Here is a 15,421-nt window from a genome sequence, read left to right as displayed (position 1 = left end):
GCCTTTTGCAAATCTTCATGTTTCCTGAAAGGACTTGGAATAATATGACTGTGGAATGTATTGTCAAACTGTCACATAGGAAGGGGTTATATAGCATCTATGTCGATGTAGACAGACTCAGCCAACATGCACATTTCAACCCTTTCTTGGCCGCTGTCGTGGTTCGGGAAGCCACCCAGTTATCTTTGTTCAATGTCCAAAACCTTCAGACTTTATTCAGGAGAATCACTAGGAATAGGAATTTGAAGCTAGTTCGTGCATGCTGCCGTGCCTTCATGAACCGCCTACACTTTAACCACTGCGAATCACTCCCAAGCATGTGAACATTCAGCACACTCATACCGCACTCTTTTGCAGTATGTGGGACGCTATTCTAGGAATAGGCAAGTTCTTGACTTCAGCTTCTTCCAGCTGCTGTGTGGATTCTCAATGCAGCAGTATAATCTGCTACCGCTGCTGCTCTCACATCCCGAATCCACACTGCGGAGCCCCTTCTCACTACGGGCCTAGACCCGGTGGTCGGGGGTTAGCACCTACTCCTAGTGGTGGAAGCATTGCAATTACAGGTGGCCATTATATGCCACGGCATGTAAAAGGGTTACGACAAAGAAGCGCGGAATTATAAGCGGCAGTGAGTTGTGCCTTTCGAGCCTGGAGATCTGGTGCAACTCAGGAAGCCTGCTGACTTACCAGGATAAGAAGCTAATGACATAAAAGACTTGTGACCAGGTGGCTGAAAAAGAGTTGCCCAGTCTCACCTCAATAGTCTTCTTCTTTTGATCCCCCTAAAGCTGGAGGCAACCCAGAACCATCAATTTTGGCATTTAAAACTATTTCCAGACTTCCCAAGTTTTCACGGACTTTGTTGCGCAGGCGAGTAATCTTTCTGGAGGTAGACGATCCACTGGGAACCGTAGAACTGCCAGACTAGGACTACTGAGCACGAAGATAACACTAGCAATTGGTTCCAGTAAATAGGGTCTGGGGATCGCCAAACTAAGTAGTCGACAATAAGTCGATTGCTGACTTCGTTGACTGAACTAGAATTTACGGCTTTGAATCGTTTAACCGCTAGTCAACATTGAAGGGCTTCGTCGAGTTCCTTAGTTTTTGTTCGTACTCGGCTTATGCTCTGCCGGAGATAGCAAATTTTATGTTTGCACATTGCTTTCAAAGCCACCGTTTGTTACAGTGTCCTCTATGCTTAGTGCATTAATCATATGGTATTCTTTAAACTACGATTTATGAGCAGGCTTTCTCAGATATGTTCCCTCTACATCCTTCCGTAAGCTTTCTGTTGGAGCCATAAATTCGAGAACTCTGCATGCGTCGACTATATTTGTCATGGAGAGGCCGCTTTATGAGGCATGCACGCACTGGCAAGCTAGTGCGTATCTTTAGGAGCCATTGCAACACCGCAGGCATGTTGGTTTGGTCCCTGGTTTGCTAATACCTAGTGTGGGTATCTTTTGTTCAATATCCATGTAGCGGTTGATCCACACATTTGTCCTTCTCACTTGCTCTGTTTTTCGCCTCAGCCTTCCGGAAGAGTGGAGATATGGCGAAACGTCTTTGTCTGTACTGCATGAAGTTTGTTCAGAGGGACAGACGCGGAAACATGAGTGTGTGTGTGGTTCCTGAACCGCCGAAGAGATGTGGGGGTCCAACCTATGGCTGTCGCGTTTTCTACAGCATTCGTTATGCATAAACAACAAATATGAAGCGATAGGTTGATTGGTTTGCCTTGCCGTATATAAATTTACAAAGACGCACTGTTATGTTTGTGTTTGCTAGGTGGTACGTACATTTACGCTATGAATGCTCAGATGCCTGGAGGATGCAGCTAGGCTAACACATTCTAGCTGTGGGGTATTGCTCCCCTAAGATAGAAAAATCCGCGAGGTGCGAGCATACTAACGAGAGAGTTGTTCTCAGAAATACTCGATAACTTCGTATAAAGGTCTAATGAACCCGGGAGTTGAGTGTCGCCCTACTGAGAGCTCAGATGGAACGTAGCGATATCGGAATGCTCAAAAATTACTAGCGATTGAGAGATGCTTTCAGGAGAATCCCCCTGAAGGCGGAACCAACATGGATTAGAAATATGAAAGGGGAAGAAAAGGAATGTGCTTTTACCATGGTTCTCTGGTTAAGCTTGCGTGGGGCTGCCTAAATACCTAGACATTTATTTCAATAACTAATGAACATGGGCGTGCAATCGTTGTGCTTGCCTGTCGCTTCACCACACCACTGTTCAGACTCAATAGGAAAAAATGCGCATGGATTCATCACTGTGCAATGAAAACGAGCTCGTGTGAAAGCCAATAAAATGGAATGCGCCATATTGCTACGCACCCGGTTTCGGTGCTGGAGACGCCCAGTGATGTGTACTCTCAACGCCGCAGCCTCTATGACTGGAATCTGAAATTAGGGTTGGCCAGAAGCACGCTTCCTCCACCCAGCATTCGCATCGTGGAGAGAATAAAAATGCAGAGAATATGGATTGATTTCGTCCACTTGCGTGGTTGCATCTTCCAACACTAAGGAAACACAAGCAATGCCTGGAAATTCGCACATGACACATGAAGACCTAAGTTCTGACAGATAGTGTTACCCTTTAAACTCAGGGCAAATGGAGTCATTTTCCTTAGTGTAGTAGTAGATGCCTCAGCATCGGCGATCTCTCCTGTGATTTCCAGTCTTGACTAAACCCTTATGCTTCCACAAGCTGCATTGGCAATCATACAAAACGAAATGGCTAGCCATAATTCAGCAAAATCAACCTCTTGCATAGAGACTTAACTAGGAAGCCACGTTGAAACAATGATTGCCTAAATGTGCCACTGCGAACGAACGCGCAGCAGCCCCCCATGCCTGCTGATCATTAGCATAAAAATCCTCTTGTTGTAGCCAGCTCCTGTGCTTTAATAATGGGTTTTATTTCGTATTTAAAAGCATTCCTTGGTCATTCAAATGGTTTAGCTTCCAGCGGCTAAACCAAGCAGAATGTATCAGCTAGCCTATATCTGAGAAACCGATGATGGGTGGCGGGTCACAACGGCAGACAAAATCCACCACTTGGCGGCTGGGCTGTGTGTTTGTCCCCTTGGCACTTTCTCTCCTGTTGCTCGTCGTGGATATCGCTGACGCGAACTTCGTTTACCACTCTGAAGTGACGCCAGATTCAAAGAGCAAGACCGATCAGCACACAGAGGAGGCGAGGGAGCGTGCTGCCCCTCTGGGGGAAGTAACAGCAAGTATTGAGCAGAGTCCGTTTATTCTGGAGTCCCGAGAAGAGCTGCGGACGCTTCCAAACGCAGCAGGTGTGCTCTCCCCGCCTGTTGCGGTGGGCGTCGCTGCTCTGCTCGCTCTCGTTCTGCTGATGCTGCGGATCCCTTATTTGATGAAAATTTTGAAGACTGTGGTCGAAAGAGGGCCAAAGGTAGGCTAATACGAGTATACATCGGCGTTATGGACTGATATTCATATGAAACTGTCGCTCTAGAGTTTGGTTTTAGTACACGGTAGCATGTGCAGTTGCACACCCCAGGTCTAGGATCGATAAATATGCTTCCCCCCAAAGCTCCTGCAGCGGCGTTCCAGTCTTTCAGCTATCAATGAGCATCTAGCTTTGAGTGAAGTGCAGAGTCGCGCTTAACACCAGGACTGGTACTCCAGTTCTTTTATTTGAAGAAGCTGCCTTTCCTCCCAATTATTCCTTGTACATTTTACTCTCGTTCCAGGCTGTAAACCAGGGCATCAGATACACAGGTGCTGTACTTCACGTTCCATTTTTCACTCAAGTAGCCAGAATGTGGAAATAAGACCTTGCGGCTGCTTTTGTGGGCATGTCGCACGATGTTGCGCGCTTCTTCGCAGGAGGCTGAGTGCCGTGACGGCATATGCTACTGGATATCAGACAGCCATAGTGCAGAACCAAAATAGGTTTCTTGGAAAGGTGCCTGGCCGGTGCGGCAAGTAAGCGTAAGCGTGACTGCAAAGAGAGGATTAGCACTTACGCCCTAAGCATGGGCAGCCTGATAGGTTCTAGCGCACAAGGGTTGACATTTCAACTGCTGTCCGCTTCTCACGGCTAGCCAGCCTGCAGTGACCCAGCAGACGCCAGCTGAGAGCGCGCACCAGCGCCGTCGGAAGCAGCGCTAGGCCCTCAGCAAAAGGAGAGAAGCGGGCGTCCGCTCACGCTGGATGCAAAACAATAGTACAGCTTGGGGGTGTGAGTGTGCTGCTGAGGGGCACGGAGGAGCTGACTGGCCAATGAGCCGTGTAACTGAAATTGAAATGTGGCTCCTAGAGTTTGTGCTCATTTTTCCTGCTTCCTATTCCGCGGCTTTCACATGACAAGCACTGTGCTAGAAAGTGCAAGCACGAGAAACGAGACGACGGCCGGCACTGCCGCGGTGTAATAAGAGACCGTTGCACTTGACTCACTGGGTGCAATCCTAGCCCCTGCTACACTTTTAACCTCATGCTCGGCGACCCCTCCTGGCAGGAATTCCTCTCCGTGGGCTTCTACCTTGGACCGCTTTTTAAGAGCCTTGAAGTAGTGCGACCTGAGCACTTGCAAACTCATGCGAGAATGCCACTCCTGAGCAGCGCCCTACGGCTCCCTCACGCATGCTACCTACTTTTCTGCTAGTTCTAGGGGAGGGGGGAAGTCACGCGCTGCACTTCCAGACGTGCCAGATGACACTCACGATACAGGCGTGCCCCCAACAGACAAGGCAGGCGAATACATGCAAAAGACCACGTCAGCCGTACAGCCAACGGTTGCGGCGCATCCCACGGCTTTTCCTGTTTCCGACAGCATGAGAGCGAATTTTTGCGCATTCTCAGAATGCCAGGGGCTGGCGCTGTCTCCTGGGGTGTATGTACCGGGGGAATCCTCTTTCACGACCCTCCTGGAGAGAGTGTCACACACACGCGCAGCATGCACAGCTTCTTCGGGCTATGGGGTGGCCTGCCAGCTGAGGCAGCCTTCTAGCACCTCCAAGCAGACAAAGGCTTTGCACTGGCACAATGAGGGGGGTAGCGGATTTCGCGAAGGGGAGGGAGGAGCTTGTTGCGGGTACTCGAGGTCGGAGAGGCCATCGAGAAAGACGTAGTTGAGTGCGTCGCATGCAGTTCCTGTTTTGGGCATCATTAGTTCTTGCAGCTGCGTAAAGCGCTCAGCAAAAGGAAATTAGAGAGGAAGCCCTGTTGGCGGGTGAGCGTCCGCACGTGCAAATAGGGGGGTATATGTACATGAGGACTGTGTATCATGAGTCGCGCGATGGTCAGGCACGTGCAGCAGTGCGCTTCGTGCATGCGTCAGACTGCTCCTAGCAGCAGCACCAGGGCTAATAGCCGGAAGGGCTGCCGCAGGAGAGGCCGATACACTCAGGAAACGTCTGGCAGTCGTACGCTGTCGAGCTCTGTGCCATCCGGGTTCTTGCAGTTGTTGGCAATGAACGCCTTTGCTCTTGAGCGCGCCGCCTCGGAAAGCGTGTCATCCGCAATTAAAGAGTCAGGCCACTGATCTAGACGCGCCGTCCTGATTTTGTTGTGCATAAGCACGCAGTCTGAAGCAGAGATGGGGAGCCAGACAAAGCAGTCCTGTGTGTGTGCCAGTCACCATCTTAGTTGTCATGGGTGTGACGTTGCACGTGTTTGCAGCAGAAGCATAAACGGTTTCACTCCAGTGGCACACACACACACACACACTCACGAGCCGTGATTTCCTCAACCCTTAGAGCGCTGGGGTGCTCGGCAGCAGCCTCTTGGGGGGCAGCAGACTCTGCGTGTTCATGCAGCGCAACGCTTTGCTCCCGTGTGGAGGATTGCTCTGGATGCGCAAAACGCTCCAAAGACGGTGCAGCCGCAGCCTGAGCAGCCTCCTCGGCAGGCGCTGCTTGCGAATGTTCGGTGCCGTGGACCGCATCAGCGGCTTCACCACTATCCACCTTCTTTTCTGCCTTTCTGTCTTCCTCGTCCTTCGCCATCGCGGAGGGCGTTGCCGAATTCTGAGAAGCTTGCGATCCGCTTGCGTCGGCAGCGCTCTGGGAGGCGCTCTGCGAGGTTCGAGACTCAGCCGCTTCGCTGCTTTGGCTGTACTTCTCACTCGCCGCCTCTGATTCACTTTGCTGGTCCTTACTCGCAGAGTGCTCTTCCGCACGGGAGGCCTTTTTTTCTTGCGCGTCTGGGGATGCTGCTGCTGCTGGTGCTGGTCCTTGTCGGTTGCCTCCTTCTGAGCTGCTATCCGGTGCAGCTTCTGCACTGCTTCCCTCGGAGCTTGTTTGCGCCGCGGGGGCGGAGGCGGAGGCTGCGCTTGTGTCTTCGGTGTCGTTTTCTTGCGTCTCCGACTGAGCCGATGCGCTCTGACCTTCCGCGTGAGACTCTTCAGCTGCAGAATCAGAGGTATCTTCGTCCTCGTCCTTGGCCGAGGCGCCCCCTGGCGCCGCGGCAGCGTTGCTGCCTTGATCACGCTGTGCACTCGCTGCTGCGGTGCGCAGCTCGACGAGACTCGTCGCCCTCCCCGCCAGAGATATCGGGAGGAGAACGCGACAATCCGCCAGCAGGAAGACCTGCGATAGAGCTGCGAGCACGCCTGCCAAGAAGACGCCCCCTCTAGGCCGCATTGCTTCCAAGAGCGGGGAGCCTACGGGATCTGAGCGGGCGAGGGTGTCGTTACACCGCGTGGCGCAAAGTAGTGCTCCGGCGGGGCAAGTGAAACACAAGGGATTGAAACAGAGGGGGCCTTGGCTCGCTCGGAAGAAAACGCACCGATCAGCCTGCTGTGCTTTTGCAGCGGCTCGGATCTGCGCTCGGGGGTGAGCACATTTCATGCGAAGAGGAGGTAGTTCAAGAACGAAACTCTGTGGGCCGCCTAGAGAAGTCTGGTCTTTTACCTAGAGCTCATGAAAGTCGGATTGACAGGCTCCGATTTTTGTTCAGTCTACTATAAAAACAGTATTCCATGTAAAATTTGCGTATTCGGAGGACTGTCAGCCACTAGATCACGAGCACTGCTAAAGGCTGCACAGGAGGCAGCAAGCAACAGCGGGAACCGTCAAGGCCTTCCTTCCCTCGCACACTAAAAGGAAACTTCAGCTTTTGAAACATGCACTTGCTGCAGCTCAGGTTTGCTTGCCGAGTCAAATTTGGTGTCTTTTAAATAAGGGGACCCTATCATACAGAGGACTCATATAGTGGGCTGGTGCTTTCAGGGGGCGTACCGCGTGCACTTCCGTCTTCAGTGTGGCATTTGAAGTTTCAGTAGCTGTATTGCCACTGGTCAAAAAACTGTCTTCGAAAAGAAAAAACCCACTCAGGCATACAAGTGAACAATGAAGGACCTTAGACAAACTACGGAGACTCCGAATGCCATCGACGCGTTGGGCCTGAGAAACATTTCCAGTATTCTCGAAACATCGTGTGTAGCAGGTTACCCTATGCGTTGAGCGCTTCCGATTGCCTCAGTAGCCAAGTACAAGTGAATGGTGAACGAATTGGCTCGCCCGTTCGTATATCGTACTTCCTGCAGTGTACTGCTGGCTCGAATACGCAAAGACGCAACGTTGCGTCCATCTCTGTGGTCCAGAGACTCTCTGCATGTGGCTGTGAATAATTGGAATGCGTAAAAGGCGCAACTGCGCCCATGAATACTGGCTGTTCTCCTTTTCTCGTGTCGGGAATCATGAGGGGCACGGGCAGGAGTGCGATGGAGCGTTATGAAAACACTCTATAACATTCTCCAAAGTTTGCTCTGAGTCAGGCGCTCGGTGCCTCTGTGTCGAGACTCTCGACGGAGGGGTACGGGAGAAGCAACCGTCGTAAAGGAAAGCGCCCATTATGTATCTGGCACCTAGCGGAAAGGCACAGTGTGAAAGGCACAGTTGTTCGAATCACCTGTACGGCCTGTACTGTATCTACAATTGAGCCTACGAAGGGACGCCCAAGAAAAGCTTGGTATGTCCGCCGTTCCCTCGGTTAGAGCGCTCCGTAAAAAGGCACTTTGCCCCTGATTGCACGCAAACTTTGGAGAATGTTGTAGTGTTTCTAAAACAAGACCCTCCTTCTTCTGCCCGTGCCCCTCATATTCCCGACGAGAAAAGAAAATTACAGCTCGTGTATTTGGGCGTAGTTTTGCATTTTACGCTTTCCGATGATTCAGAAAAACAACAGGCAGAGAGCCTCTAGAGCACAGGGACGGACGCAACGTTGCATCTTTATGTTTTCGAGCTAGCAGTACGCTGCAGGTAGTGCGAGATACGAGCTGACAAGCCAATTTGTATACTGTCCACTTGTGCTTGGATACCAAAGTAGTAGAAAGCGCTCAACATACAGCCTGGCCCGCTACACTCGCTTCCTAATGCAACTGTCATAGGGTAAGTTGCAGCTTCTGTACGGCTGGAATTGGGAAGTTTTGTAGGCTTGTCCTCCCTGTACATTATTGCAGCAAAAGAAGCGGTGGCTGTTGAGCTAGGGCTGCTAAGTGACATATTAGCAGCACCAGCATCCTGCACTACCCTAAATTGAAGTATTTATTTGCGCTGTCTACTAAAATTCGCACCACACACCCGCCTGCCCCCTCTCGCATACGAACAGCCTGAGTGTGGTGCTCCGAATCCCTTCAGGGACGATATCAGCGTATTGCGTAATTCAGCAAGACAAGAGGCCACTGCTTGTGGTTTGTGCTGAGTACAAAGGGACGGGAGCGAGAGGCGTCTTCCTGAGTCTGCTGAACGAACTGAGTGAATCCATATTTGTGTCACATTCAAATCGACGCAAAACCGCCGTATAATTTTTGGAAAAGGCACTGTTTTACGTCAGCAACGGGAGGCTCTCTATGGGTGGCGTTGACTGTAGAGGGTGCAGCGCAGCTCTATTTTGATATACCTGAGGAGTTTCTGTTTCACTATGCACGCAATGCTCTAAAATAAATGATCTGTTGGAATAAAATGAGAGGAGTGATAGTTGGTGGCCAGGGAGGCTGGGGTGTCACTACAGCTGCTGCAGGTGGTCGCAGTCATGTGCTGGCTCTTGTACCTCTCCAGAGGTGTTTAGGGCCCTCCTTTGAACTTTTTAAGGGTCTGGTTTCTATCCCTTATTTGTACTGAACCTGTTTTTCTTGCCCAGTCATAAAAGGAGAGGCTCTGGTCCGGAGGTGAAAGCTTCAGCATATGAAGATACTACCTACATGCAGTGGCGCAGTGCTGTTGACTTGTGGCACTTTGTCCGTTCGTTACACGGCTCGTTGCTGCGTTCCTTAAGGCTTCTTTGCCCTGAGCCGCTCTTTCTTATCTCCTTTGTGGGAGTGTCTTTTCTACTTGTGTCCTCCGCCTCTTCTGCTTCTCTCTGCGCTAAACCCGTCTCTGCTTCTGCCGCTGTGGAGAGTCGTGCGACTGCCGGTCTAGTGCTAACCGGACTTACCCAGCCATCGGGAAGGGCATTTAGGGAATTTTTACTCCATTCGTTTGCGTGTGACTCTCTCGACGAGGTCAGAACAGCGCAAACTTAGCCAGCCAACGACAGACGGCAGCCCCTTGCTGCGCTCATCCTCATTTCCCCGGCGGCAGCGCTGCTTTCTTCTGCCGTGGACGAGCGCGGCCAGCACTGCCGCACCAACAGAAACTTCGAGTAGCCTCTGAGGGCTGCGTCTCAGGCCGAAAAGTTGGTGTCGGGGGACGCTTGACTGCCGAAACGGAGGCAGTGCAATTTCTTCGGCAAGCCGTGCCGCTGAATCTGTCTTGGGGTCAAGCGCTCGCCTTTCCCTCCTGCACCGCCGTCGCAAACATTCTCTCCCTTTTATGGGCAGCCAAACGGATCTCCCCGGCAGGGAAGTGGCTCGCAGAAAAGGCCGCGCCTCAAGCAACGTGTGCCTGTACAGCTGAAGCCGATTCGCGTGTATGCGCAGCAGGGCTGCCTCGCAAGTTATCGCTACGCACTCGTGGCGACGTGACGCCAGGAAGTTGGCAGAGAGGGTATGAGGACGCCAGCAGAGCGGCCCGTGTCGCTGTGATGGTGATATTCAAAAGCCTGTAGAATAGGGAAGAAGTGGCAGAAAAGCGCGCCCTCTGCTCCGTTTCCCACAGCTCTATCGTCTTCGGGGGTGTCTCTTTTCAAGCGTGCACTGGAGGGGTCTCGCGGCGGAAGGTGGGTCGACTCGCGCAGCGCGTCAAGGCGGTGTGGTTCAGTTTTTTCACGTTTCTGCAAGCCGCTCCCGCTGCTGCTGCGTCTCGGCGTCGAATCGCGTCGCTGCGCCCGTCTCACGCATCCTTGGCTATTGGAATTTTTGAAGAAGACGTCTCTCGGTTTGTTTCAGACTCGGCAGCATGCCTGACCCTCAAGGCGATGCTGATGCCCCCCCAAGGGCCTCTAACCCAAGAGCCACCTCTTCTGGTCAGCAGCAGCAGCAGCAGCAGCAGCAGGCGGTAGCAGCGAGCAGCAGCAGCAACGCGGCAGCTGCTGCAAATGCGAGCGCGAAAGAAAACAAGCGGTCCGCTGGAGGGGCGCAGCAGCCGCAAAAGTCTTATGACATGGGGCAAGTCTTGGGAAATGGTTCCTTTGGCGTTGTTACCGAGGCTCGGTGTCTAGAAACAGGCGATCTTGTCGCCATAAAGAAAGTTTTGCAGGTGAAATAGTGGCGTTGATGAAGCAAAGACTGCTCGACTGGGAGTGGGGGATGCAGCTGGGGGTACTTGGATGTCCATTTTTCTCGGCTGTGTGGAAACGCATAGTGAAAGGCGCGCATGGAGCACCAAGTAGAAAGTAGTACCAAGTAGTAGCAAGTAGTACCAAGTAGCAAGTAGTAGCAAGTGGGTGACAAAATGGCGTGCTAGACAGGCCCTATCGGCCCTTGTTCCTCTTCTAATGTCTCCCAATGCATGTGGCTTAAAAGATTTATGATGACATGCGAGCACGTTTCATGGGTGATGATGATGAGCGGCAGAAGGGGAGTGGTGCCTTCCTGTATGTTGTTGCATGGCGATGATTTTCGCCCAAATTGCGTGGCTCCATCGAACTAGAACAAGAGGCGCATGTTCGTGACCTTTTGCGCCTCTCCATCTTTCACGCGTTTTCTTTTCGTGGCAGTTTTGATGACACTTCGGCGTCTGGGGTGTTTGTTTTTCTGCATGGGAAGGGCCTGGCAGGAGGCGCACTTTGGGGCTTTTCCCCCCACGAGATGCACGAGGCGCACAGATGCACTTTTTCTGTGTGTCTAAATCGTGTGTATGTATGTGTCTGTATGTGTTGCATGTATGTGTCTGTATGTGTTGCATGTGTGTGTCTGTATGTGTTGCATGTATGTGTCTGTATGTGTTGCATGTATGTGTCTGTATGTGTTGTATGTTTGTGTCTGTATGTGTTGCATGTATGTATGTGTATGTACTTGTGCGTGTTTTGCGGCGTAGAGCTGTTCATGTGTTTTTTTCGTTTTTCTGAGAAATCTTGTTCCGCGCATGCCTGTGCGTGGAGGAGGAGAGTGCTGCTGCTGCTGCCCGCGATTTTGGCTGAGGTAGCCGTTATTCGCGTGTCTGAGCATATGCAGATGTGTGGCGATGTGTGTTTTGCAATAGGATCCACGGTACAAGAACCGAGAGTTGGACATCCTGAAGGAGTTGAACCATCCAAACATTGTGAAGCTGCTTGATTATTTCTACACCGAAGTCGAGGACAGAGGGGGCGGTGGCACGAGCCGCTTTTTGAATGTTGTGATGGAGTTCATTCCCGAAACAGTTTACCGCGTCATGAAAACCTTTGTCAGAAATACACACACCCTTCCGTTCATCCTTGTCAAGCTGTACACGTATCAGATGTGTCGGTCGCTTGGTTACCTCCATGCCCTTGGCATCTGTCATAGGGACGTCAAGCCTCAGAACCTCCTTGTAGATTATCGAACACATGTTCTCAAGCTGTGCGATTTCGGCTCTGCCAAGCGATTGGTGCCTGGTAAGCCATGAACCGATGGGTCTGCTTCTGTGTCTATTTCTCTCTCTCTCTCTCTCTCTCTCTCTCTCTCTCTCTCTCTCTCTCTCTCTCTCTCTCTCTCTCTCTGTTTTTTGTCTCTTTTTCTATTTTTTCTGGCCCGTCGTGGAACTGCTAGCTGCCAGTTACGTGCTTCCCGTGTAGCTCCCGGGGAGTTGTGGGAAGGAGTTCTTGTAGCTGCAGCGGCACTGAGGGAGTTGCGAGCGAGTCGCGAGAGAGAACGCGTAGAATCGCGCATGCGTGGAGGGATGCCTTTGAACGAAAACTCACCTTGTTGCTGAGTGTGTTTTCCCCAGGGGAGCAGAGTGTTGCCTACATATGCTCGCGCTTCTACAGAGCTCCCGAGCTCATGTTAGGGGCGAACGAGTATACCACGGCAATCGACATCTGGTCTATCGGTAGGGCCGCTTCTTGCTTGCTCCGCTGCTGTTGGCGGCGCTGTGTCGTATTTAGATAGACACACGCCTACGTCAAATCGCGAAAGAACGCGCGTCTCTGCGTTCCTCAAATTCGGCCCAGAGGCCCTTGCGGCTGCAGATGACGCATTTTTAGCGCTTCGCCGGCTGTGTGGGTGTCGCTGCGTCGCGCGCTGCTGCAGGGTGCGTTCTGGGGGAGCTGCTGCTCGGACGGCCGCTCTTCGCCGGTGAAACAAGTGTCGATCAGCTCGTCAAGATCATTCAAGTCTTGGGAACCCCGACGCGCTGCCAGATGTCCGCAATGAACCCCAATTACATCGAATTCAGATTTCCAGACGTGAAGCCAAGAGACTGGCGCTCGGTGAGGGACGGACAGAGGCGGCGGGGGAGAAAGAAGAGGCTTTACCTCAGGGAGTGTCGAGACTGGAAGCGGCGTGCGAGGGAGGGCGGCTGCTATTTGTCAGCAGATGACTGGGGCATGCGCTGGCAGCTCTTGCAGCGGCATATATGGCGCTCTTTCGCCGGTGTTTTCATGAATATGGCTGTACCCTTTTCGGTGCAGTGTCTTCGTGAATGTGGCTATACCCTTTTCGATGTAGACATGCTCGAGCTGGCAGGAATGATCTCATGAGCTGGCCGCTGCGATGATGACTAGCCGGATTAGATGTTGCGCGCTAAAGCTCTCTGTCCCTTTCTGGCAAAGCACCACTGCCTTTGCGCATGCGCATGCATTTTGACAAAATATGCGCTTTTCTGCAAACTTCGCAGGTCTTCGCTTCCCACCAGTGCGCCAACGACGGAGATAAATCTTTTGAGCAGGCAGTCGACTTGATGAGCAAGCTGCTGCGATACGAGCCGGATCAGAGGCTGTTGCCCCTAGAGGCTTTGGCTCATGAGTTTTTCGATGAACTCCGCAACCCTAAGACGCGGTAAGCGCCTTTGTCGCTCTTACCGGGTGCTGCTGCATGCGCTTTTTCGGGAGGGGTGGGGGAAGGGGGGCCTGCTTGAAAATGGCGTCCGCATGCGACCGCCTCGGCCCCGTGAGGAAGTGTTGTCTTGGCTTGCCGACACCCCCGCCCCTGCAGCAGCAGTAGCAGCAGTAGCAGTAGCACCCCTAGCGTTTGCGTGTGTGCATCGCTGCACATGGGGAAGTTTTCGCTGTTCAGAGCTGTATGTGTGTGTCTCTGTCTCTGTCTCTCTCTTGCTGTGCGCATATTGTTGTTCAGATTGCCTGGCGGAGGAGCTCTGCCTGAGTTGTTTTCGTTTTTGCCGATTGAACTCGAGAGCATGTCGCCAAGCACCAGGGAGAAATGCATGATGGCGGCGGCTGCGAACGCTGAATACCAGCGATAGTGTCAGGCAAGCGTGCTCTCTAAACCTCCAGTTTGCGCCGTGGAAGTTGCTTTGTCTTGACGGGAACGGGAAAGGGCGTGGGGTTTGCACGACGTGCGCCGACGCGGTTTGTTGTATCTTGCGTCAATCCGCGCTGCCCTGGTCTACATCTTGTACTCCACAAATTAGATTGGTTCTGGCAGCTGACAGCTGGCGGCAGCGGGAAGGCGGGTGTCAAATTATACTCCGACACAAGGGATGCTTCCGTTCTTCCTTCGTGGTTTCGAAGTCTCTCTGCCTCTCTTTGCGGGCGGATGACTTCCTTGTCAAAAGTCCTTTTGCCCATCAGAGTACAGGGGCGCGGCGGTGCGGTTGGTGCCTTGTGGGGAAACGAGGCCATGCATGTACGCGCATTGTAAATATGTGTTCGGCCATTCATGTATATATATATATATGCATGGACCTTCACACACAGGCGTGCATATTCAGAGCAGCATATATGCGTGTATATATTTGGTATGGCTATTGAAATGGTTTGTCGGCAGACAGATACACCACGCCTTCCGCCGGTCAGTTCCGTTGCGCGGCTGATTTTTTTGGCACCCTAGGCGCTGGGTTGTGTATTCACCACCGCTCTGTCCAGGTGCTGGAGATGTAGGGAGAATCGTGCCGCTTTTTGCTTCGTGTCAGCAATTGCGCTGCCCTCTGCTCGCTCGGGCAGCGCCTGCTCTCCTGCCTTAGTACAAGCCGGCCAGTGTGTGTGCTGTGCGCCGGATGTTGGTGTGTGACTGGCGCCTCATCACTAAGAGAGTCCGACTTAGGGTCGTTTGGCACTGTTGTTGATAGGTGTTTGGCTTGGGCTGAGGCACCCCTTTTGCTCGCGTGATCGCGCCCTGCTTCGCCGTCGATGCTACAAGCAGGGGGGGCACGCGGCCGGGCCCTCATAGGAGCTACAGAGGGATATTTCGTTTACATTTTGAACAATAAAGGTATCATACAAGCACTCCCGTTGTGCATGCAGATAAGAGCTCCGCTCACAGCCGAAGCCGTATCTACTTGACAAAGCCTAGGATACCGTGTATCTTGCGTGCCATATAGAGAGCTGAACGAACGCTTCGCGCTCAGACTATGTGGATACGCAGTGCAGCGTGCAGGCAGGAGGGTCTTGCGGAGAGCGCGTCTGGAAGTATTAGAGTGCATAGACCACAAGCGCCCCGCCTCTAGGCGACTCGTGGGTGCCCGGCGCGGCACCCCACGGAGTTTGCTGCTTGCAAACACGAAACTTTCGAATTGCTGTATCGCTCATGTTGTCTGGACAGTTGAACTGGAGGCACACTCACTAACATGCCTCTGCTGCTCAGCAGCGCGGAGTAGCCCTCACGGTGTGTGGTTCTATGTGTGTGCCTCAATTAGCGGCGCTTAATGGTACAAGAGGGCCGAATCGATTCGGGTGTCAAAGGTGGGGAGGTGCAAGGCGGGGGTTTAAGCTAGGGGGGAGAGCGGCGTGCGAGCGCGAAATTGCATGCATGGTGTACAGAAATATATGCACATCGCCGGAGAGGCACACCCATGTAGCCATCGCAGAAGATCTCCAGGCTGCTTATGACTTCCGTCTTTTTCTGTAATAGAACGCGGCGACGCCGATGAGGACGCCGATCAGCAAAAGTACCGGCAGCGTCCATCCGTGC

At 52.5% G+C, this 15,421-nt stretch overlaps 2 protein-coding genes across 2 annotated transcripts; one reads left to right on the top strand and one right to left on the bottom strand.

The window, feature by feature from the left end:
- Window positions 1–3,275: 3,275 nt before the first annotated feature.
- LOC34618164 lies at window positions 3,276–7,656 on the bottom strand. Its single transcript, XM_026334199.1, has 9 exons — window positions 7,532–7,656; window positions 7,182–7,287; window positions 6,254–6,905; window positions 5,726–6,163; window positions 5,422–5,579; window positions 5,091–5,185; window positions 4,716–4,919; window positions 4,395–4,571; window positions 3,276–3,447 (listed from the first exon to the last, which is right to left on the bottom strand). Exons 1-9 carry the CDS (start codon window positions 7,654–7,656, stop codon window positions 3,276–3,278), a joined length of 2,127 nt encoding a protein of 708 aa, XP_026189984.1.
- Window positions 7,657–8,957: 1,301 nt separating this feature from the next.
- Window positions 8,958–14,521, top strand: LOC34624310 (glycogen synthase kinase-3 beta). Its single transcript, XM_026334198.1, has 10 exons — window positions 8,958–9,092; window positions 9,502–10,037; window positions 10,322–10,631; window positions 11,577–11,949; window positions 12,282–12,383; window positions 12,584–12,762; window positions 13,170–13,330; window positions 13,628–13,736; window positions 13,937–14,137; window positions 14,342–14,521. Exons 1-10 carry the CDS (start codon window positions 8,958–8,960, stop codon window positions 14,519–14,521), a joined length of 2,286 nt encoding a protein of 761 aa, XP_026189983.1.
- Window positions 14,522–15,421: the final 900 nt, after the last annotated feature.

Source organism: Cyclospora cayetanensis, unplaced genomic scaffold (genome assembly GCF_002999335.1).
Source record: "Cyclospora cayetanensis isolate NF1_C8 unplaced genomic scaffold, CcayRef3 CcayRef3_contig_38, whole genome shotgun sequence".
Taxonomy (NCBI): domain Eukaryota; phylum Apicomplexa; class Conoidasida; order Eucoccidiorida; family Eimeriidae; genus Cyclospora; species Cyclospora cayetanensis.
Note: the sequence above shows the minus strand (reverse complement) of the source record. Positions and strands in the feature narration are given on the sequence as shown.